We start from the raw sequence: 19603 nt of genomic DNA, 5'->3' as shown, positions 1-19603 counted from the left end.
AATAATTCAATCAACAGAGATCAAATGAACTGGCAAGACAATCGGTGAGACAATATGTTGAACTAGCAAGACAATCGGCATGACAATCTGTTGAACTAGCAAGACAATCGGTGAGACAATCATTTGAACTAGCAAGACAATCCCATAGCTGGTAGAACTTTCGGTATGACAATCCATTTGAACTAGTATGACTTTCGATATGACAATTGATTATCATACTGGTTCAATTGATTGACATGCTGAATTAATATTGAATATAAATTCAAAATCAATTCTGAAAATTCATAATATTAATTTAGAATTAATTAATCAATTAATTCAATTAATCAATAAATTAATCTTTGTAGATATAATTTATTTTCTTAATTAAATTATATGGCTTAATTAATTAATAGAGAATTAATACTACTCTTGAACAACAACCACTCTTATGAAAATCTTCTGAAAATCACTGAAAATTATGAATCAATTCCACCACTTCAATGTTGACACTCGATGTACTGTCTGGTTCATGAGTGACTAACTTCCGTGACGTTTCTTCATGTCTTGACTTTGATAACTTGATTTTCTTCAGATTAAATCCTGTAATTGTTTAATACCCTGACAAGATCTCTGTCACTTGATTAAATCCACAATCTTGATTTATATCACTGAGGCTTGATCAATTTCTTGAACTTCTTCCAGTGAAGTAATTCCTCAAGTCTATAGATGAACATTGTTTCTGAATCCTTTGACATATGTTACTTTGAGAGATCTCTTTAACGGTAGATCCACTATTTACTTGTTACATTCTTATTTGAGTTGAGTTAAATCCTCGAATAAACAAATAGGCTATGACATATGCCTTTCATTATTGTAACAGAATTTATTCAATATACTTGATCTTTGTTACATACTTGTGTTAAATCGATTTGATTGTATAAATACTGTATTCAACCCCCTTCTACAGTGTTGCGTGACCTAACAGAAACATAAACCCTAGTAATATCAGTCGTTTTAAGCCCAAATCAACGCACTTTGGTGATTTCTTCGATCACCGCAGCATATTTTGATTCCGGCCGCGAATCTCAAATCTTTCTTAACCAAATTCCTCCGTTAACAGTAGCTAATCTTAATGAACCTCCAGTTATTATTCTTGACGAGACATTCATTTGGGATAATAACTAGAAGCATAAGTCTTTTAAGATTAGCGCAACTTAAGAATATATCAATCCAAAATTAATTCAGATGGCGAAAAAGTCAGCTTTTGAATGAGATATTGAGCGAGACAATACACACATATAAATGAACATAAAGTTCGATTTATTGTTGTTTTGCTTTTAAAATTGTTTATAAGATTATTAATCTTATTTCTTTAGAGAAGGAAAATGGGATTCATACAATTATTTATACCATCTCTTTTAAATTGCATTTACAAATATAATCAAGAAAAATTTCTTAAATTTACTTGTTTTATCCCTGTAATTTCACTTCGATTTAGGTCGAATAATAACCTACAATAATCTATGTCTAAATAATAATAAATTATTTCTTAATATAGGGAATTTTAATTTATCAAGTACTTGCAATGACCACATGTAATGTGATTTTTATTTTATCATGATAACATTAAAAGTTTATTTGTATAACACAATTGTACTAGTTATCAAACGGTAGATAAATGAAGCTATTTAACAATATCACCGAAAAAATATATATTCGGTTAATATAATATTATCAATTTATTATTTCAAAAAAGTAGCTGTTGGCAACTAAAATTAAACACGTAAATAGCTCCACGCGTATACCTTTATTTTACGTTATTTTTTTATATTTTACGATATTTCTATAAATAGGTGTCAGTTTTGTCATTGAAACCCCCGGTATGATAACATTCTTGGTAGCTATTCGAGCTATTTTACAATGTCAGGTAATGTTTAATAGTTATCCACTACTTCATTTTTTGAAAATAATACGCGTGTCCAGAAATAATATCGGACACGTACACGTGTCCATTAATTTTAATATCAATTTTATAAATAATTTATCGTTTATTGCTTTTTAACCTCCATTTCCTATCATTGTAAAGTATTTACTATTATAATATTTATTCTATAAAAATAAGACAATACAATAATTTGACAAGATTTCGCAAATCATAAGTAAATATGAACATAAATTGTTGAGATATCAAATATAATAAATTTTAAATGTATTTATTCACTAAACACGTAGAATGACTGCGAGTTTATAGTTTCAAGATATGCTAGTGAATAAAATCTTGAGAAATAAATTTCCTGAATCTGGATAAATGAGTCCCATTATTGTAATCAAAGATTAAGAAAGTACATAATAAATCAACTTAGTTGTAATTAAAGCGTAAAAAATTAAGAAAGTAAATAAATAAAGTAACTTTAAAAAGAGGAAGTAAAATAAAATAATGTAAAGAAAAAGAAAGTAAATATAGTTTTATAATCTCCACTCTCTCTACTCTCTCACCTTCCTTCATCTACTCCCAAATCACTTGCCTTTCCTAATTTCACCCAATTCACAATACAGGGAAAAGGGTTTTTCAATATATACTTACACCATTCCCTGTATCTATATATCATCTATAAATCATCTATAAATTATATATATAAATTATAATTATAATCACCTCTTCTCATTTTCACACACACTGTAAAATTAGGGTTTTGTTCTACAAAATGCAATTCAAAGCTCTAGATTTGGATTTCACTATGTAATCATGCTATATAGATACTGATTGTTATAGATTATATGTGAATGGCGAGTTTAAGTGTTGTATCGGTTGTGTTTGTTTTGTTTATGTGGATTACAAACCCTAGCTTTTTTGTAAGTGATGTGATTGCGACAGAAGATGAGTTTTCGATCTCGGATATGAGTTTCTTTCACCAGGATTATTCTCCGCCTTCGCCACCGCCTCCGCCTCCACATCCGCCTTCCGTGTCGTGTGAGGATGATCTAGGTGGAGTAGGTTCGTTGGATACTACTTGTAAGATTGTTTCCAGTGTTAACATATCGAAGAATGTGTATATAGCAGGGAAAGGCAATTTTTATATCCTTTCGAATGTTAGTGTTGCTTGTTTGGCTGTTGGATGTCAGGTCGCGGTTAATGTTACGGGTAATTTCAGTTTAGGGGATGATGCTAAGGTTATTGTGGGTGTTTTTGACCTTGAGGCTGATAATGCGACGTTTGGAAATGGTTCGGTGGTGAATACGACTGCGTTGGCAGGGTCTCCACCGGCTCAAACGAGTGGGACGCCTCAGGGGATTGATGGAGCGGGAGGTGGACATGGAGGGAGAGGGGCTTGTTGTTTGATTGATAAGGAGAAGTTACCGGAGGATGTTTGGGGCGGGGATGCGTATTCGTGGAACTCGTTGAGGACGCCTGATAGTTTTGGGAGTAAAGGGGGGACGACAAGTGAGGAAGAGGATTATGGTGGTGGTGGTGGAGGAATAATTAAGTTGATAGTTAGAAATTATCTTGAGGTGAATGGTAGTTTGGTGGCTGATGGGGGAAATGGAAATCCTAGAGGCGGGGGAGGATCTGGAGGCAGCATTTACATCAAGGCTCATAAAATGTAACTTCCTTTCTTATTGCTTGATATTTTGTTTAGAATTCATTTGCTATAAGCTTGTCACCAATGAGTTGCAATTATATTACATGCTTTAATCAATTATGCAATCTATCATGTAACACATGTTGCATATTTGTTGGTGCAATTGCTCAGTTTAGTTGCTGGAGCAGGGTCTTGTCTTGGGTTCCAATAATTCTAGAGTGTTTTAGCATTTTCAGGATTTTTTTTTTTAAATTCAGTATCAAGTGTCTATTATAAGATATAAGATGTACATTGGTAGGTTATATTGGAATTTGATCACAAGCGTAATTTGATTACTAGGTCGAAACTTGAATCTTGGCGATGTACCTAATAGCGACTTAAGCTCAGTTTTTTAAGATTTAAGATATAAGTTTATAGTTTCTATGACTTCTTAATGAAGATGGAAGTATTTAGACAGGGGCGGGTTCCATTTGTCGTCATTCTTTCGAATAGGAACTTTCAAACATAAGAATTTTTTAATGTGCTGTTAGGTCAGGGAAGTTTATTTGCGTTTTTTAGCCATTAAAGAATGATAAGTAAGTTTGCGTTTGTCTTTGAGATAGGAAATGCGGCTTATCTCTGCATTCATAATTTTGAATGATAGCCTTAGTGCTGTAACAATTTCGTAGATATGCAACCTCAAGAGGAAGAGAGACCTCTAGGAGTTAGGTCTTTTCCAGACACTTTATTTCTTTGTTAGGTCATAGGTCTGTTCAGTATATGTGCATGTATTGCTTTTTATTGTGAAGAACCTAGTCTATATCTATCTAGAGGGCAACAAAATGAGAACAAAGGAGCTGCTGCACATTTCATGCTTTGGGAGGCTTTTATCTGTCTTTGGCAAGCTTACGTTTCCTATTTTTTGTTGTACACAATACACAAATATAATAAATACATGATAAGACCAACTGAATATTTAAGTAAATAATTGTATTTTATTAAAAAAAAAAATTAAATGTGCTTATCAGCTGCAAGTGTTACATTATTTAATCTTAACATTGAAATGTTCTGTTAGTTAGGAATTTCACAGGGGTTGTTTGAGGACCTTTAAATGAAAATCTGACGACCTGTCATGCCGTGTCTTTACTCGTATCAGAGTTTAAAGTTTATTTCCAAACGAGATTGTTTGAGGACCTTTTAATGAAAATCTGACGACCTGTCATGCCATGTTTTAACTTGTATCAGAGTTTAAAGTTTATGTCCAAATGACTGTTTTTAAGTCTCCAACTTCTAAAAGTAGATGCTGAAACTTTCCAGCTAAAGTTGGTATCTGCTTATCTTGATTGTTTTGCATAATCAGTGGAGAATGACTTTATAAACATTTTAGATAAGGGTGGTGATTGGTAAGGCTACCAGGTGCGGTGTTTAAGTAGTATTTCTATATTTGAGTGGTGATATGGTGGTCTCAGTGTTGGACATGTTGGGGGTAAGAGTGGTTCATCTTTGTAAGGTATTGAGAATAAGCATAAGATGATCACTGATGACTTGCCATGACTATATATAGAGACACACACACACATAATAATCTTGAAAAAAATCAAGACATAATAAATGAAGTAAATGAAACAAGGATGAAGCAAAAAAAGTTTGAAATATAATTGAGAAGTGGTGATCAAAATCGAATTATAAACAAATTCAAGTTCCTAAACTAAAAAGAATTGAATATTAGTTATAAACCTGTAGTTGCAATGTGTGCTGATAATAAATTATTTGTCACCTTTTCATTAAACTCGTAAATACATCCTGATGAACCAAGTTACAGATTACTGTAACACAACTCTTTATCTTTTTTTACTACGATTTTTAACACCTAGCCAACTAGCCTTGTGACTAAACAAACAGTTATGAAAATTATTTAGAGGAAGAGATGAGTAGACATCGTAACAAAATGGGATTAATGGCAACAAGATGAGTCTTTTCTTGAAATTGCTTGAATTTCTCTATATCATCTATATTTATGATCCTTGAGTTTTGTGTAATGTGAATCATAGACACTGTGCTGTGTCCAAGTTATTGGCTAATTTAAATAAATATGACTTCATACCCAAAAATCTCAATATTAAATCCTTATAATAAAACGGAATCGACTTGAGCCGTGGTTACTTAAATTTGCCTATGAATTAAAACTATGCCTTGATCTTTAAATTTTGTGTGTGAATCTTTGGGGAATTTCTATTTCTTACTCCCTATGTAGCAATGCCATTTTTGCTTATAATACTCCATCCGTTTCATATTAGTAGTCCACTTTTGAAAAAAAATTGCTTCAAATTAGTTGTGCACTTCAACTTTCAATTGAAGTTTTTAAGTAACTTCCTAAAACTACCCACCCGTTTATATTTCCAAAATCAAACTTTATTTCACATACATCTAGTTTATATTTCCAAGATCAATTCTACTCCACATTATATTTAACTAATGCAATTAATATTGATACAAATAAAAAATTTCACTGAACAATAGATGTTCTTAATATGCGTGAATTTTTGAAAGTGGACCACTAATATGAAATGGAGGGAGTACTTCATAAGCCTTGTGGATGAATGCGAGCATGTTCTAAGTAGTGTTATTAAAAGCACGCATATGCGCTCGCATATGCGAGATGCGAGTCTAAAGCGCTTCGCTTTTGTTATGCGATGCAACTTCAGTGAAGCTTGCGCTTCTGTGCGCTTATGCGATGTGCAAGAAGCGCAGAAAAAGCGTGTTTTGTTGTTGAGTGTGTGCGCTGTTGGCTGGAACGTTGGGTAGTTTTTAAGGAATCAAGTCATAACAAATCCCTGAAACCCAAGTCAGCCAACAGATACGCATTACATGAATGAGACGATTCAGACATACAAACAGATATATAAAGACACGAATCATAAAATGCAGGCAATTAACCGCGAATGATGTTAGGATAGTCAGGATGAAGATTTTGAAAATCTTCAAAAAGAACGTGGGGATGAATTTTTGCTATGTTAAGTTGTCAACTGTTCAGAAGACAAGAACCAATCTATAGGGCTTGTAGTTGATGCTCTATCTTTTTTTTGTTACCATGACTTCGTATTAGTGCCTTGAGTTGGAATCTGGTAATAATTAACATGTTTTATGACAATGGTAATAATTAACATGTTTTATGAAAATGAACATCTATTGAGTTGGAATCTGGTAATACATTTGTTCTGTATTTGCTTATCAGAATTTCTACCTGGTTGACTATGCGAAAAAATCTTTGCCAGGTAGATGGTTTCTTTCCTCGTGTTTAATTAGTGGCGTAAATTTGCTCTGATAGATGGTAGCTCCTTGAACATTGGGTTCTTGTAAATATTTGAAATTATTTTAGTGCTGTAAGCAAGCAGGCAGCTGAATTCAATTTTTATGCTTATCAGGATGCAGTTGAAATGTCCATATCTATGCTCTTACTTTTATCTGCTTCTAGCATTGTATCCACACCAGTCATCAGTTGCCTTGATATACTGATGCATCAATTACACACTCTGTCTACAGGATTGGCACTGGCATAATAACTGCTTGTGGAGGTGACGGGTTTGGTGGCGGTGGTGGTGGAAGGGTCTCTGTCGACGTGTTTAGCAGGCATGAGGATCCTAAAATCAAGGCTCATGGTAGGAGCTATTATCTGCAGTTGTGCACACACATACACATGTTATATACATAAGTTTTAAAATTGGTCATAATTATTACGGAGAGCTCGCTTGGCCCAATTTTCCTAGTCTATTAATAACAAAGCTTTTTTCCGGCTTCACTGAAGGAAGTTCCACAATATCGGTGGAGCTCTATAACCTTGTGAAACAGTTGTCTAAATAGAACGACTTCATATGAAGTATAAACTGTATAGTATGTTCTGACAAAAGATTAACTCAAATTAAATTTTTATAAAAGGTCACATGTCATATATATCATAAAATTTCAAGTAGGTTGCACTTTAGGTCTCGTTACATTTATAACGATTTTAAGGCATTTTAGTAGTATACTTTGATAGATCATCATATCCTTTAGTTCTCTGCTCGTTATGATTAGCTCTTCTAATCTCAAGACTCAATAAAAGGAGACTGGAGCTGCGAGTAAGATAGAACACATATTTAATACTGCTGTAATATATGTACGTTAGAAAATTTTGATCTATTTCTTTTTTGGGGAGTAGATGTTCTAAAAGCATTACCGTTCTTTCTTCTTTGAGCTGTTACAGTGTTGGCTTTTTATATTGCTTACTATTGTTTGTCAGGTATTTCAATTTTCAGTTTGTGCAAGTTATAGCAGCTGAAAAGCTTCACATTCATGTTTGCAGGTGGGAGCAGTCTTGGTTGTCCTGAAAATGCAGGCGCTGCAGGGACTTTTTATGACACTGTTCCACGGAGCCTTTTTGTTAACAATCATAACAAATCAACAGATACCGACACCCTTCTTTTAGAATTCCCGTACCAGCCCCTAATGACAAATGTTTATATTGAAAACCAAGCTAAAGCTGCTGTTCCTTTGCTCTGGAGTCGTGTACAGGTCAGTGATATATGGATAAAATGAATTCACAACTGGTTTTGAATTGAAGAGTTCAAAATTTTGGTGCATGTTCATTAGGATTTGACATTTTTGTGAATGCTTAGTGCTTACAGCATGACAAACTATGTGAGTCTTTGAGACTATAAAATTATAGTCTGATATCAATACTCTTAGTGTTTAACTTGCTTCATGTCTCTGAAGTCTGAATAAACCTTTTTACTTCCAAAACAAAGAAATTTTTGGTACAAGATGGGAGTTTATTTTGAAGAATTTGGATTGGGGTATACACTTAAACAAGAGGCCCCTTAAGTTTTATTGTGTACTAAATCTAGGCATATGTCAATATCAATAAATAATATAAGTAGTGATCTTGGAGGAAATGAGATATCAACTAAAGCTGCCTGTTTTGGTAATGTAGTATCACAATGGCAAGTGTCCTTCCCAACAACCCTCACCCCTAAAGTTTTTTGTAAACGCGCATATCCTATCTGGTTATGCAAATCCTATCTGGTTATGCCATATCAATTGTTTCAATACCGCAGTTGAGGACTGAAGTTCATTTCTATTTCGTTATTTTTTTGACAAGATCATTGTTTGTCCTTTTAATATTAAAAGTGCATCTGACTAGATACCTCAATCATGCATTTCAACTTTTTCAATTTGCCAATCAATGATCACTGGCCCTGTACAAATGAAATTTAGCTGTAAGCGTTAAGATTTGCAAATGTTTCCACATCTGCATCTGTAAGACGGATCCATTTATTTATCCGTCATTTATTTATTAACGTATTATCTATCTTCTGTGGAATATATCTCTTGTTAGTCTGTAATTCAGCTAAATCTGTGCTATATATTTGTTGTCAGGTCCAAGGACAAATTAAACTTGTAACTGGTGGAGCACTGAGCTTTGGGCTAGCACATTATTCTCTATCAGAATTTGAACTGTTAGCAGAAGAGCTGTTAATGAGTGATTCTGTAATCAAGGTATGCATTAAATCTCCTTTGTAACTGCTCTATTAGTAGCATGAATAATTTTTATGTGATCCTACATTGTGATGTTATTTGTTAAATTTAACTAGCTTAATTTTATGATTTTCTTATTTATGTTCTTAAAAAAAATTCTTCATATTTTGTGTTTTTTATTTTTTTTAATTTTAATTTAATATCATATATGGAAATATTATTATATTATAGCTCTTTTAGTTACTCTATATAATGAAAATGGTTGAATCCTCTTTAGTTCGACTTTAATATAACAATATAGATAAATATAATCATATATAAATGTGTGTACGTAGTACAGCTTTATAGATTTATAATTTGACCGGGACTCATGATCAGCTGTAGCGTTCATCCAGTAGAATAGGATTATTATCGTGGTTTGCTAATATGTTACACCATATTTACTGATATGGGTTTGATACATATAAACGGCCTAATTTATGTACTACTGTTGGACTCCGAATTATTCTTATGTTCAGTTATATACAATAATATAGTAATGATGTCTTTAGCCAACCTGTATGGTCTCCAAATATTGTAATATCATTATACAGAACTTTAAAAACTTAAATCTGCAGTAATTGGGTCTTACACTTTGTTCGAACCTCTTAACTTTCTTATATAGAGAATATTGATTAGAACATATTTACCCATTTTCCAGCCAACTGAAAAAACGTATCAGTAATTGGAAATGGTTCTGAAAAAATCCATGTTCTATTGTATGCAATTAACAATGTAAAAATATGTTTAGGAGCAATTTATTTTGCACTGTATAATAATAGATTATTATTTTATTTCCCGTTAGCAGTCTGATTTTTACAAGAATGTTAGAGCAACTACTCTTTATATTAAGCAATAATGTTGTCTAGACTGATTTTTTTAGGATAGAAGAAATGGTATACTTATAAAAAATGGTTCGTAAGAGAATTAGAGAATTATTTAGTCTGATCATAATTCTGAAATAAAATCTCCCTTGCAAGCAGTGACATGTTCTGTGCTTCCGAGTTTTGTTTTATGTGTTTCTACTCATTACTGTTCCCTGATTTGTTTGCATGCTCTTTAGGTTTATGGTGCACTTCGGATGTCTGTTAAAATCTTTCTGATGTGGAATTCTGAACTGCTAATAGATGGCGGTGGAGATGCAAATGTTGAGACATCCTCGCTTGATTCTAGTAATCTCATCGTTCTGAAGGTGCTCCACCGTAATGTTAATTATTGCCATGGACGGTTTCTTGTTCTGTCTACATGTCTTGAATTGTAATCAATCAACTCTGCAGGAATCTTCCCTCATACATTCGAATGCAAATCTGGGTGTTCATGGGCAAGGTTTATTGAACTTGTCTGGACCAGGAGACACTATTGAAGCACAACATCTGGTTTTGTCTTTGTTTTATAATATCAATGTAAGTGGATGTCTCTTTTAACTCTCTTTGTTCATTTTCTCTTGTGGCCAAAGGATGTCCAGATTTTACTTCTGTATTTTTTTGCACACTTGTATATTGCGGCTTCACAGAAACCTTTTAGTCAGTTTTTCTTTGTATGTGCTTTTTTCATGCTAAAAAGCTTTTTAATTATAAATTTAATGAGTAACAGGTCATATGTTTAAGTCTGATGGTGGTAGTAGTGATAAGATTACATGCGGTTGCTGTGGCATTGCATCACTTTCAATCTAATTTTTTTACATGAATTTTTGTGGCAATCATCACATATCTAACTCAGGTTTTGTCTTGATGGATCACAACGTCAAAATTTTTAGATTTGTTCCTTGTTTGTTAAGTTAAATGATTCACCGGATAAGCCTTCATTGTTCGTGCTAAAGTTAATAATACCATCTGATTCTTGTCTGTCTTGTGACCTTGCACATCATATGAATCATGATCGGTTTACATCTAGTTAGTATATTTAGCGAAATTCACAATTACTACATGCTTCAAGTACTTCGCGAAGTAGGCTTTACCAGATCTGCTTCTTGCATAATTATCTTGACTATATGTCTTGTTTCTTTTGGCATGAAGGTTGGCCCTGGATCTACTTTACGGGGTCCTCTAGAAAACGCCACCTCAGATGCTGTGTAAGTACTGCTAAATTTTTTGTTTTGTTATAATATCATCTTTTATATTGGGACAAATTGAGATTTACCATTTTTCCGTAAAATGTATGACAGGGTACCAAAGCTGAATTGTGAAAGTCAAAAATGTCCTGCTGAACTGCTTCATCCACCTGAAGACTGTAACGTGAACTCTTCACTGTCCTTTACTCTTCAGGTGTTTTTTAAAATAAAGTACTTGCTTTCCTATTTACGCCTAAATTTTTTCAAAGAGGTAAAATAATCTTTGTTGTATTTTTTGCTTCCTTAGATATGTCGAGTTGAAGATATCCTTGTTGAAGGTCTCGTGGAAGGATCAGTTGTTCATTTTCACCGGGCAAGAACTATTGATATTCAGCCTTCTGGAATAATCACCACCTCTGGGATGGGTAAAGCATACTTTACTACTTCAAGTTCTCATTAGAAATAATTATACATCTGTTATAATGTGCCCGGTAATGCTTTTCTTTATCTATAATATTTATCACCTTCAATTACCAGCCTGAAAGGAGAATTTTGCTTTTAATGACACATTTTCGGGATGTGTATTGTTATGTATTAATATTATGAGGAATCATTATTATTTTATTATGTCTTCCCAGGTTGCATTGGTGGTGTTGGTAGAGGTAAAATAGTTAGCGGTGTTGGCAGTGGAGCTGGGCATGGCGGGAGGGGTGGTATTAGCTGTTACAATGATAGCTGTATCGAGGGTGGTATTGCGTATGGCGAGGCTGATCTTCCTTGTGAACTGGGCAGTGGAAGTGGAAATGACAGTGCAATAGGTTATACAGCTGGTGGCGGTATCTTAGGTAAGCTTGAGTCTTAATTACTTAGTCTTGTCGAGTAAGAACATCAGATTTCAGGTTGGGTTCTATTTCATGCAATTGCTGCTAGTCACACAACCTTTTGTCACTTTCTCTTTTTTGTGTCTGAAATTATTGGACTCTGGTTAGCTTAAATGCAAAGCTCAAAGAAGTCAAGTCATGTGATATTTAGCTAATGATACATTTAATTTTCAGTTAATTTCTCTATCCTTGATGATTATTTTCTTAAATTTAGTGATCAGACATGTAAGAATGTAAGAATGTGAGAGAGCGATGTTTCAGTTGTATAAATCTGTACTTATATTACACATTGACTGGTATGCACTTCAGTTCGAACATTTTAATTTTCGTAGGTTGACAAGTGTCTTTGCTTTGGTTTGGATATTATTTTGTACTTTCATCGCTCGTGATGTTTTCACTATGCAGTGATTGGCTCATGGGAACAGCCGTTAACAAGCTTATCAGTAAAAGGTTCACTGAAAGCTGATGGGGGAAGTTTTGAGGAGAAGAGTCACATGAAAAACTATTTTGGGTCGGATAATGTGAATGGTGGAATTGGCGGTGCATCTGGTGGAACCATTCTTCTGTTCTTGCGGACACTTGCTCTAGGTGATGTTGGCATTCTTTCAAGTGTTGGGGGTCATGGTAGTCCAGATGGGAGTGGCGGAGGGGGCGGTGGTAGGATTCATTTTCATTGGTCAGACATTTCTACCGGAGATGTGTACCAGCCTGTAGCTAGTGTGGAAGGAAGTATACATGCTAGGTTTGTATATATCATTCTGAATATCATCAGTTCTTGTGCCCTTCTGCATCTTTATATATTAATCTTCTCATTTATTTAACCTAATTTAGTGCCATCTCTAAGTACTTAACTTTTTATGGAATTTAGACATGATATACTAGTTTGAACCCAGGTATTTGTCCTTAAGCAATAAAAGAATTTTGAAATTGCCCCACTCGTGAGTTTCAAATGCCACGTCTACAATCTATAGGGGTCAGACTCTTAATGGCAAACTGCACATTAATATGTCTCATTTAATAAATATCTCATTTTAAATGAGTGATTGCTTTTTCATATATTTTGTCGCAAGTATATACCTCTTACAGATTTGTTTTTTACGATTTCAAATTTTTGACCAGTTGTAAAAATTGTATTTCACTGGCATTGTACACTTTTTATCAAATCCACCTCACCGTTCGATGTTAATTACTATATAGCGGAGGCCTGGGTGGGAAACAAGGTGGTGCAGGGGATAATGGAACGATAACCGGAAGAGCTTGCCCAAAAGGGCTTTATGGTACATTTTGCATGGTAGGCACACTCTAAGTTCTTCAATTTCAGTTAATTGTTGTAGTCCATACTGTTCTCAACTATTACTTGGAGGAAGATGTGAAATTCCAGACGCTTAAATGCCAAAAGGTTTTGAAAAAAATTGCTCGTTAGTAATGAGATTGATATGTTTTCATATTGCCTTATTTGCAGGAATGTCCTGCTGGTACATATAAAAACGTAACAGGATCTGATATGTCCCTTTGCTATAAGTGCCCATCGTCTGATCTTCCCCGGCGTGCATTTTATACTGCTGTTCGAGGTTATCATACATAATCTTTTTGTTTATTTTTATCTATTTTCAAGTTACAATGTGAAAGTATGACTTCTAAGAGAATTATTAGTATTAGAGTGTGAATAAGTACAATTTGCTATATTCTCGAATATGCTATTGTTGCTACGGCAATAGTACTACAATCCTATTGACATTTAATATTTACAAAGGTTTTGTCACTTGCATTTTGTAATGGTTCAGTTATTATGGATTACCATTTCTTGACACACCGTTTATTATTGCCTCCTATATTATTATCCATGATTGTTGCATCTTTTAACTATGACCTTGCTGTTGTAACAGGCGGTACTGCTGAATTACCCTGTCCTTATAAGTGCGTTTCCGACAGATATCACATGCCAAACTGTTACACAGCGCTGGAAGAGTTGATATACACATTCGGTGGTCCGTGGTTATTTTGTCTCATTCTTTTAGGGCTTCTTGTACTTTTAGCTCTGGTGCTTAGCGTTGCTAGAATGAAATTTGTGGGTACTGACGAATTGCCTGGTCCCGCCCCTACACATCAGGGGTCTCAAATAGATCACTCTTTCCCTTTCCTGGAATCACTGAATGAGGTTATTTTTTCATTCATCATCAACAATAAATCTCCCGAGAATTTTGGCCAACATCTTTATTGCCATTATGGACCCATATGTGACCGGGTCTTTGTTTTATATATTATTATTTTATCTTTTCATTCTCCTTACCGTAAATAATTCATATTAGGTTTTGGAAACAAATAGAGTTGAAGAATCACAAGGTCATGTACATAGAATGTACTTTATGGGATCTAATACATTCAGCGAACCTTGGTATCTACCTCATACACCTCCGGAGCAGATAAAAGAAATAGTGTAAGCAGTCCAGCCTTTTGTTGTTCTACCTGGTGTTTCTGTTTTATTTTAATTGAAACAGAAGATCTTTTTTCTGCGAGTTCTATGCCAGTGAAAAACAATGATTTCATGGGTTAGATGCCTTTATTTATGTATATATATACACTATATATCCATCTCTAACTAGTTTTTAATAAGAGTATTGAAAATGTGACAGATACGAAGATGCCTTCAATAGATTTGTGGATGAGATAAATGCCATATCAACTTATCCGTGGTGGGAGGGATCGGTTTACAGTATTGTACGCATACTAGCATATCCTCTAGCGTGGTCATGGCTACAGTGGCGGCGTAGAATTAAGTTGCAAAGACTACGTGAATTTGTGCGATCAGAGTATGATCACGCATGTTTACGCTCATGTCGCTCACGTGCACTTTATGAAGGGCTGAAGGTATTGGATTTTTTTGGTAATTTTAAAAAATCATAAATATGACTTTTCATGTAGTAAAATACGTCAAGCAGCAAGCAGTCCTAGTTATGTAGTAAAAAAAGTACCTCCCTTTTCTGTAAATTTACTGCTTTTGTACTTTGTTGGCCTCCCAGTAATGCCCTTGTCTATAAATTTATTGCTTTTGTGCTTTGTTTACCTCCCATGTAAATTACTTATCAAAACTTCATAAGGTTAAAGTAATCTAACCTGCTGCCTAATTTGAGGGGGATCTGCTATTTCAAAATTAGTCAAATTTTCCACTTGTTAAAGCAAGTAATGTGCCATCATAAATGTTTCTTGAGCTTTGTGGTTTTAGTCAGAACTTGTTTGTTGCGGCTATTCTTTTTATTAATACATGCTGCGTGTGCCAGTCAGTTAAATTAAATCTACATTTTACTGAGGAATACCAAGGGCAAAGCCAATGGTGTTGTAAAAATAGGTGCACCTATTGCTATAATTTAAAACCAAAAGGGGATTTTTGGTGCTAAAATAACACCACGTCTCCAATGGTTGGTTTTTATATTTAACTAAATTGTTTCAAATTTAACTGATTTTTCTCTTTATGCGTATAAACCTTTTTCACTTTTACTTATTCTCTCTTTCCCTCTTTTTGTAACTCTTTTGTGATGAGGCAAATATAGCACAGTGCTATATTTAGCACAAACTATAGAACCGTGCTATTAGCGCAGTGTTTACACCACCATTGGATTGTCAAAGTTCACATTTTGTGCTATATTATAGATATAGCACACCATTAGACATGCTCTAAGTAGATTTAAGATTGAGACCCAAGCTAAAAATAAGAATCATCACCCAAGCCTATGTATTTTCTTTGTCTTGCTATTATTAAAATTACTCTGCTGTGTGCTGTTGTCTTGCTATCCGAATAATACAACAAATGGCCATATTAGTGAGGTGCAGTACTGGTAAGAGCAAGATCCACCATAGTTGATGAGAAATTTATCTAAATTATTCTTTTGGATTTTGCAATTGACCTGTCATCATATTTAGCATATAAAAAAGTGTATGGGCAGTTTTTTTAGCAAACTTCGAAATACTTTTAGTAAAAGAAAAAAGTAAATAGTAATGGAGTGACCGCAAATAAATTTTTATATGAATGTACTTTCTCTTAGGAGGGGTTGACGAGACTCCTAATTTCAATCTAGGCCGATCCTTTGTCTTCTGTATATCAAAATGCAACAGGGTATCTCCTAAAATGCTAATGAAGTAATTCTACTGAGATCAAGTGCAGGAATATACCTCCACGCGTAGTTTGAAAGCTGTATTATTTTGATGTTTGGATTCATGAAAATTCTTCTAAGGTTACTTGTGTATATTTTAAATGAAAATTACACACATGCAGACTCACATATCTTTATTATCCTTTGTACCAGTATAGTATGTTTTGGTATATGTTGTACAAATTGAAACTAAAATTCAAGGTTCCTGTAGCTAATTAATTGCATACAATACTATAGGTAGCTGCGACTCCTGATCTAATGTTAGGGTACGTAGATTTTTTCCTTGGAGGTGATGAGAAGAGGGTAGATCTTCCTCCTCGTCTTGGTCAAAGATTTCCGTTGTCTTTGCTGTTTGGAGGTGATGGAAGTTACATGGCACCTTTCTCGCTTCACAGTGACAATATTATCACAAGTCTCATGAGCCAGGTTTTTACTATTAAAACTTACTCTTCGATTAGCTTGGTCATTATAACTTTGATAACCATGGTTTGGATATATATGCTAATTAGCCGACTATGTCTCTATCAGTCTGCTCCACCTACCACTTGGTACCGGTTTGTTGCTGGGTTAAATGCACAATTGCGTTTAGTACGCCGAGGTCGCCTTCAAACAATGTTTCGAGCCGTTCACAGATGGCTTGACACTTATGCGAATCCTGCATTACGTATCTACGGTTTGCGGGTTGATCTTGGTTGGTTTCAAGCTACCGGAGGTGGTTATTGTCAGTATGGACTTCTGGTGTATGCTGCAGATGATGCGAATCATGCATCCTTTGGAGATGTTGACCATGCAAAACATAGTCAGCCACACTCACGGTAATAGTTTATCAGTCTTACGCTTCTATAATTTGGAAGCATGGATAATATGTTATGTGATTAAGGTTTTGTGCATGTGCACATGTATTTGTATTATATACATTAAAGCATTGATACTGTCACTTTCAGAGGTTTTTTTTGGGGTCAATGCTGTCAAGGATGTCTCCCTTGTTTACGCAATACATTGTCACCTTTTACTAGTGAAATGCTAAATTATGAACATGAGGCAGCACTTTAGTCTTAAAAATGTTTTTTTGTCATCCTTTTGTGTATTTTTTCATTATGTATTGACTCATGTATTCCTTATCTTATCATATATTGTTTTTCTTAAAAGAGTGTTTTCTGTTGCATATTTGCCTCACATTGCAAGCTTCCTCCTGACATGTTTTGGATGTAATCGTAAAAGGCTTTAAGATTTTTCAAAGATAGGATTAAATCTACCCAGTCTTCTTTTAGGCAGATTTAGCTTAAGTGTATGCCAGCCGCAAGGATGGAGCTTGTGAGATTTTGTATTTCATGCCTACTATTTAATAATTACCTGCCTCTCATATCATGTTGGTGTACTGATGCTACATATTTTTTGGTACACATAATTGTGAGTAGTTGAGTTGTAGTAATATGGTAGATCTATGATGCTGAGTGCTACATGTTTCTTGGGCGCATACGATTACATCCTGGGTACTTGTCATATTATTTATATTTTTACTATAAAAAATGGACTATGCAAAGTTCTGTTGGTGGAACCATTATGGCACCTTTTCAGAAGTTACTTCTGAGCACAGAATCAGTTATAGCCTGAAATGTTGGTGATTTGAGTTTTGCTTCTTTCCTTGGTAATTTCAAATTATTATCTAAGCACCGGCCTACTTTCTGTACAATTGAATTAAAAACTTATTCGAAATTTCTAAATCATACTGTTACTAGCCTTCTTACTGCATAAATAATTAAATTTTCCTCTCATTGTTAGTGCGGATGATATAATTCACAGAGAGAATCAATATGGCCATCCGAAAGAAGAGACAACCTTGATCCAACCTCCCATAGTTGATGAAAGTAATATGAGACCAAGAAAGATATATGGTGGAAATGTAGATGCTAACAGCATAGACGTGCTAGACGAGAAGCGGGATGTATTTTTTCCTTTCTCTTTCATCATTCATAACACCAAACCCGTAGGCCATCAGGTAAGATCTCCCTCCCTCCCCTCTCTCTCTCTCTCCACCTCCCTCTCTCTGTCCCCCCCTCTCCCTCTCACACACACTTACACACGATGTCATTCGTAAATTTGTTGTCTGCTTACATCTTATCTAATAAGTGATTTGATGTAGGATCTTGTTGGGTTGATTATCTCAATGCTGCTACTAGGAGATTTTAGTTTGGTATTGCTTACTTTGCTCCAGTTGTATTCTATTTCGTTGGCCGACGATTTTCTAGTTTTGTTTATTTTACCCCTCGGGATCATACTTCCATTTCCTGCTGGAATTAATGCTCTATTTAGTCATGGACCAAGACGCTCTGCTGGGCTTGCACGTGTCTATGCTTTGTGGAATATCACTTCTTTGGTTAATGTGGTAAGAAATTTCCTTTCATGATAGTATCTCTAAATGTTGAATAAGATTATTATGAATATTCTTTTCGCTACCCAGTGCTGTTCCCTAATGTTTAAATGTAGTGATAACTTATGTTCTCCCAGTTCTAAGACACAAAATGACAGTTTCTGGTTACAAGTGAGTGTCACAAAACTAAGTGCTGCTTGCTTGTGCCCGGACACATGGATTGTGAACCCTTTTGAAAATTACAGTTTCTACACATTGATATCTATTTAATTATATACAGGGAGAGCTTTTGGACATTGTGTTTAAGATTCTCATTTTTGTTCATTTCTGTTTCTTGTTTATGCATTGATGTACTCTAATTTTTTACTAGGCGGTTGCTTTTATTTGTGGATATTATCACTACAGCACCCAGTCAAGTAAAAAAGTACCTTATATTCAGCCGTGGAACATGTAAGTTTTTGGCACTCTAGATATGTAGTAGAGTGGTCAATATAAGAATTTATATGCTCAACTTGTATTACCTTTGTTGCAGGGATGAAAGTGAGTGGTGGGTTTTTCCGGTTGCACTAGTTGTTTGTAAATGTATTCAGTCCTGGCTTATAAATTGGCATGTAGCAAATTTGGAGATTCAAGATCGTTCATTGTATAGTACTGACTTTGAGGTGTTCTGGCAGTCGTGATATTTAACCAATCAAAAAGTCAGTTTTTCATAATCTCGTTTGGTCTACTTTGATCCTGTCTTTTTTATGTTTTACTAGTTTTTTTGCCCCGCTTTAAAGATTTTAGTACAGCAGGAGTTACCTATGCCGGCAGGTTAGAAGTGAAGAGAAATGGAATGACAGAAAAGATGAGGAAAATATTTTGGACCCCTCATTTGACTTATAGTATAGTTTTCCGCACCAGTGTAAATATTGCCTTAGGAAATCATTTAGGCATGTAATCTTTTGGTATTTATTATAATGTTATGGTCCACTTTATAAATATATATTATTTTGGTAAATGACAAAGAATGCAAGTTTAAGGCTCACTGTTTTGTGATGACATTTCCCCTCGCTGTT

At 34.5% G+C, this 19603-nt stretch overlaps 1 protein-coding gene across 4 annotated transcripts; it reads left to right on the top strand.

Annotated features, from left to right (window-relative positions):
• Window positions 1–2467: 2467 nt before the first annotated feature.
• LOC141672459 (uncharacterized) lies at window positions 2468–19545 on the top strand. Of its 4 annotated transcripts, none has more exons than XM_074479066.1 (23): window positions 2468–3584; window positions 7086–7201; window positions 7885–8093; window positions 8958–9077; window positions 10159–10287; window positions 10373–10498; window positions 11111–11166; window positions 11260–11359; window positions 11453–11570; window positions 11784–11990; window positions 12432–12768; window positions 13224–13317; window positions 13489–13597; window positions 13913–14184; window positions 14336–14463; window positions 14660–14894; window positions 16412–16600; window positions 16703–16989; window positions 17957–18173; window positions 18318–18560; window positions 18916–18995; window positions 19078–19243; window positions 19340–19545. In XM_074479066.1, the coding sequence occupies exons 1-22, from the start codon at window positions 2767–2769 to the stop codon at window positions 19223–19225; spliced, it is 4338 nt and encodes a 1445-aa protein (XP_074335167.1). In that variant the 5' UTR covers window positions 2468–2766; the 3' UTR covers window positions 19226–19243; window positions 19340–19545. The 4 variants fall into 4 exon arrangements, with proteins under 4 accessions (XP_074335167.1, XP_074335168.1, XP_074335169.1 ...); XM_074479067.1 differs by having other exon boundaries at window positions 19337–19545; XM_074479068.1 differs by having other exon boundaries at window positions 17978–18173; window positions 19078–19545.
• The last annotated feature ends 58 nt before the right edge of the window (window positions 19546–19603 follow it).

Source organism: Apium graveolens, chromosome 7 (genome assembly GCF_009905375.1).
Source record: "Apium graveolens cultivar Ventura chromosome 7, ASM990537v1, whole genome shotgun sequence".
Classification (NCBI taxonomy): Eukaryota; Viridiplantae; Streptophyta; class Magnoliopsida; order Apiales; family Apiaceae; genus Apium; species Apium graveolens.
Note: the sequence above shows the minus strand (reverse complement) of the source record. Positions and strands in the feature narration are given on the sequence as shown.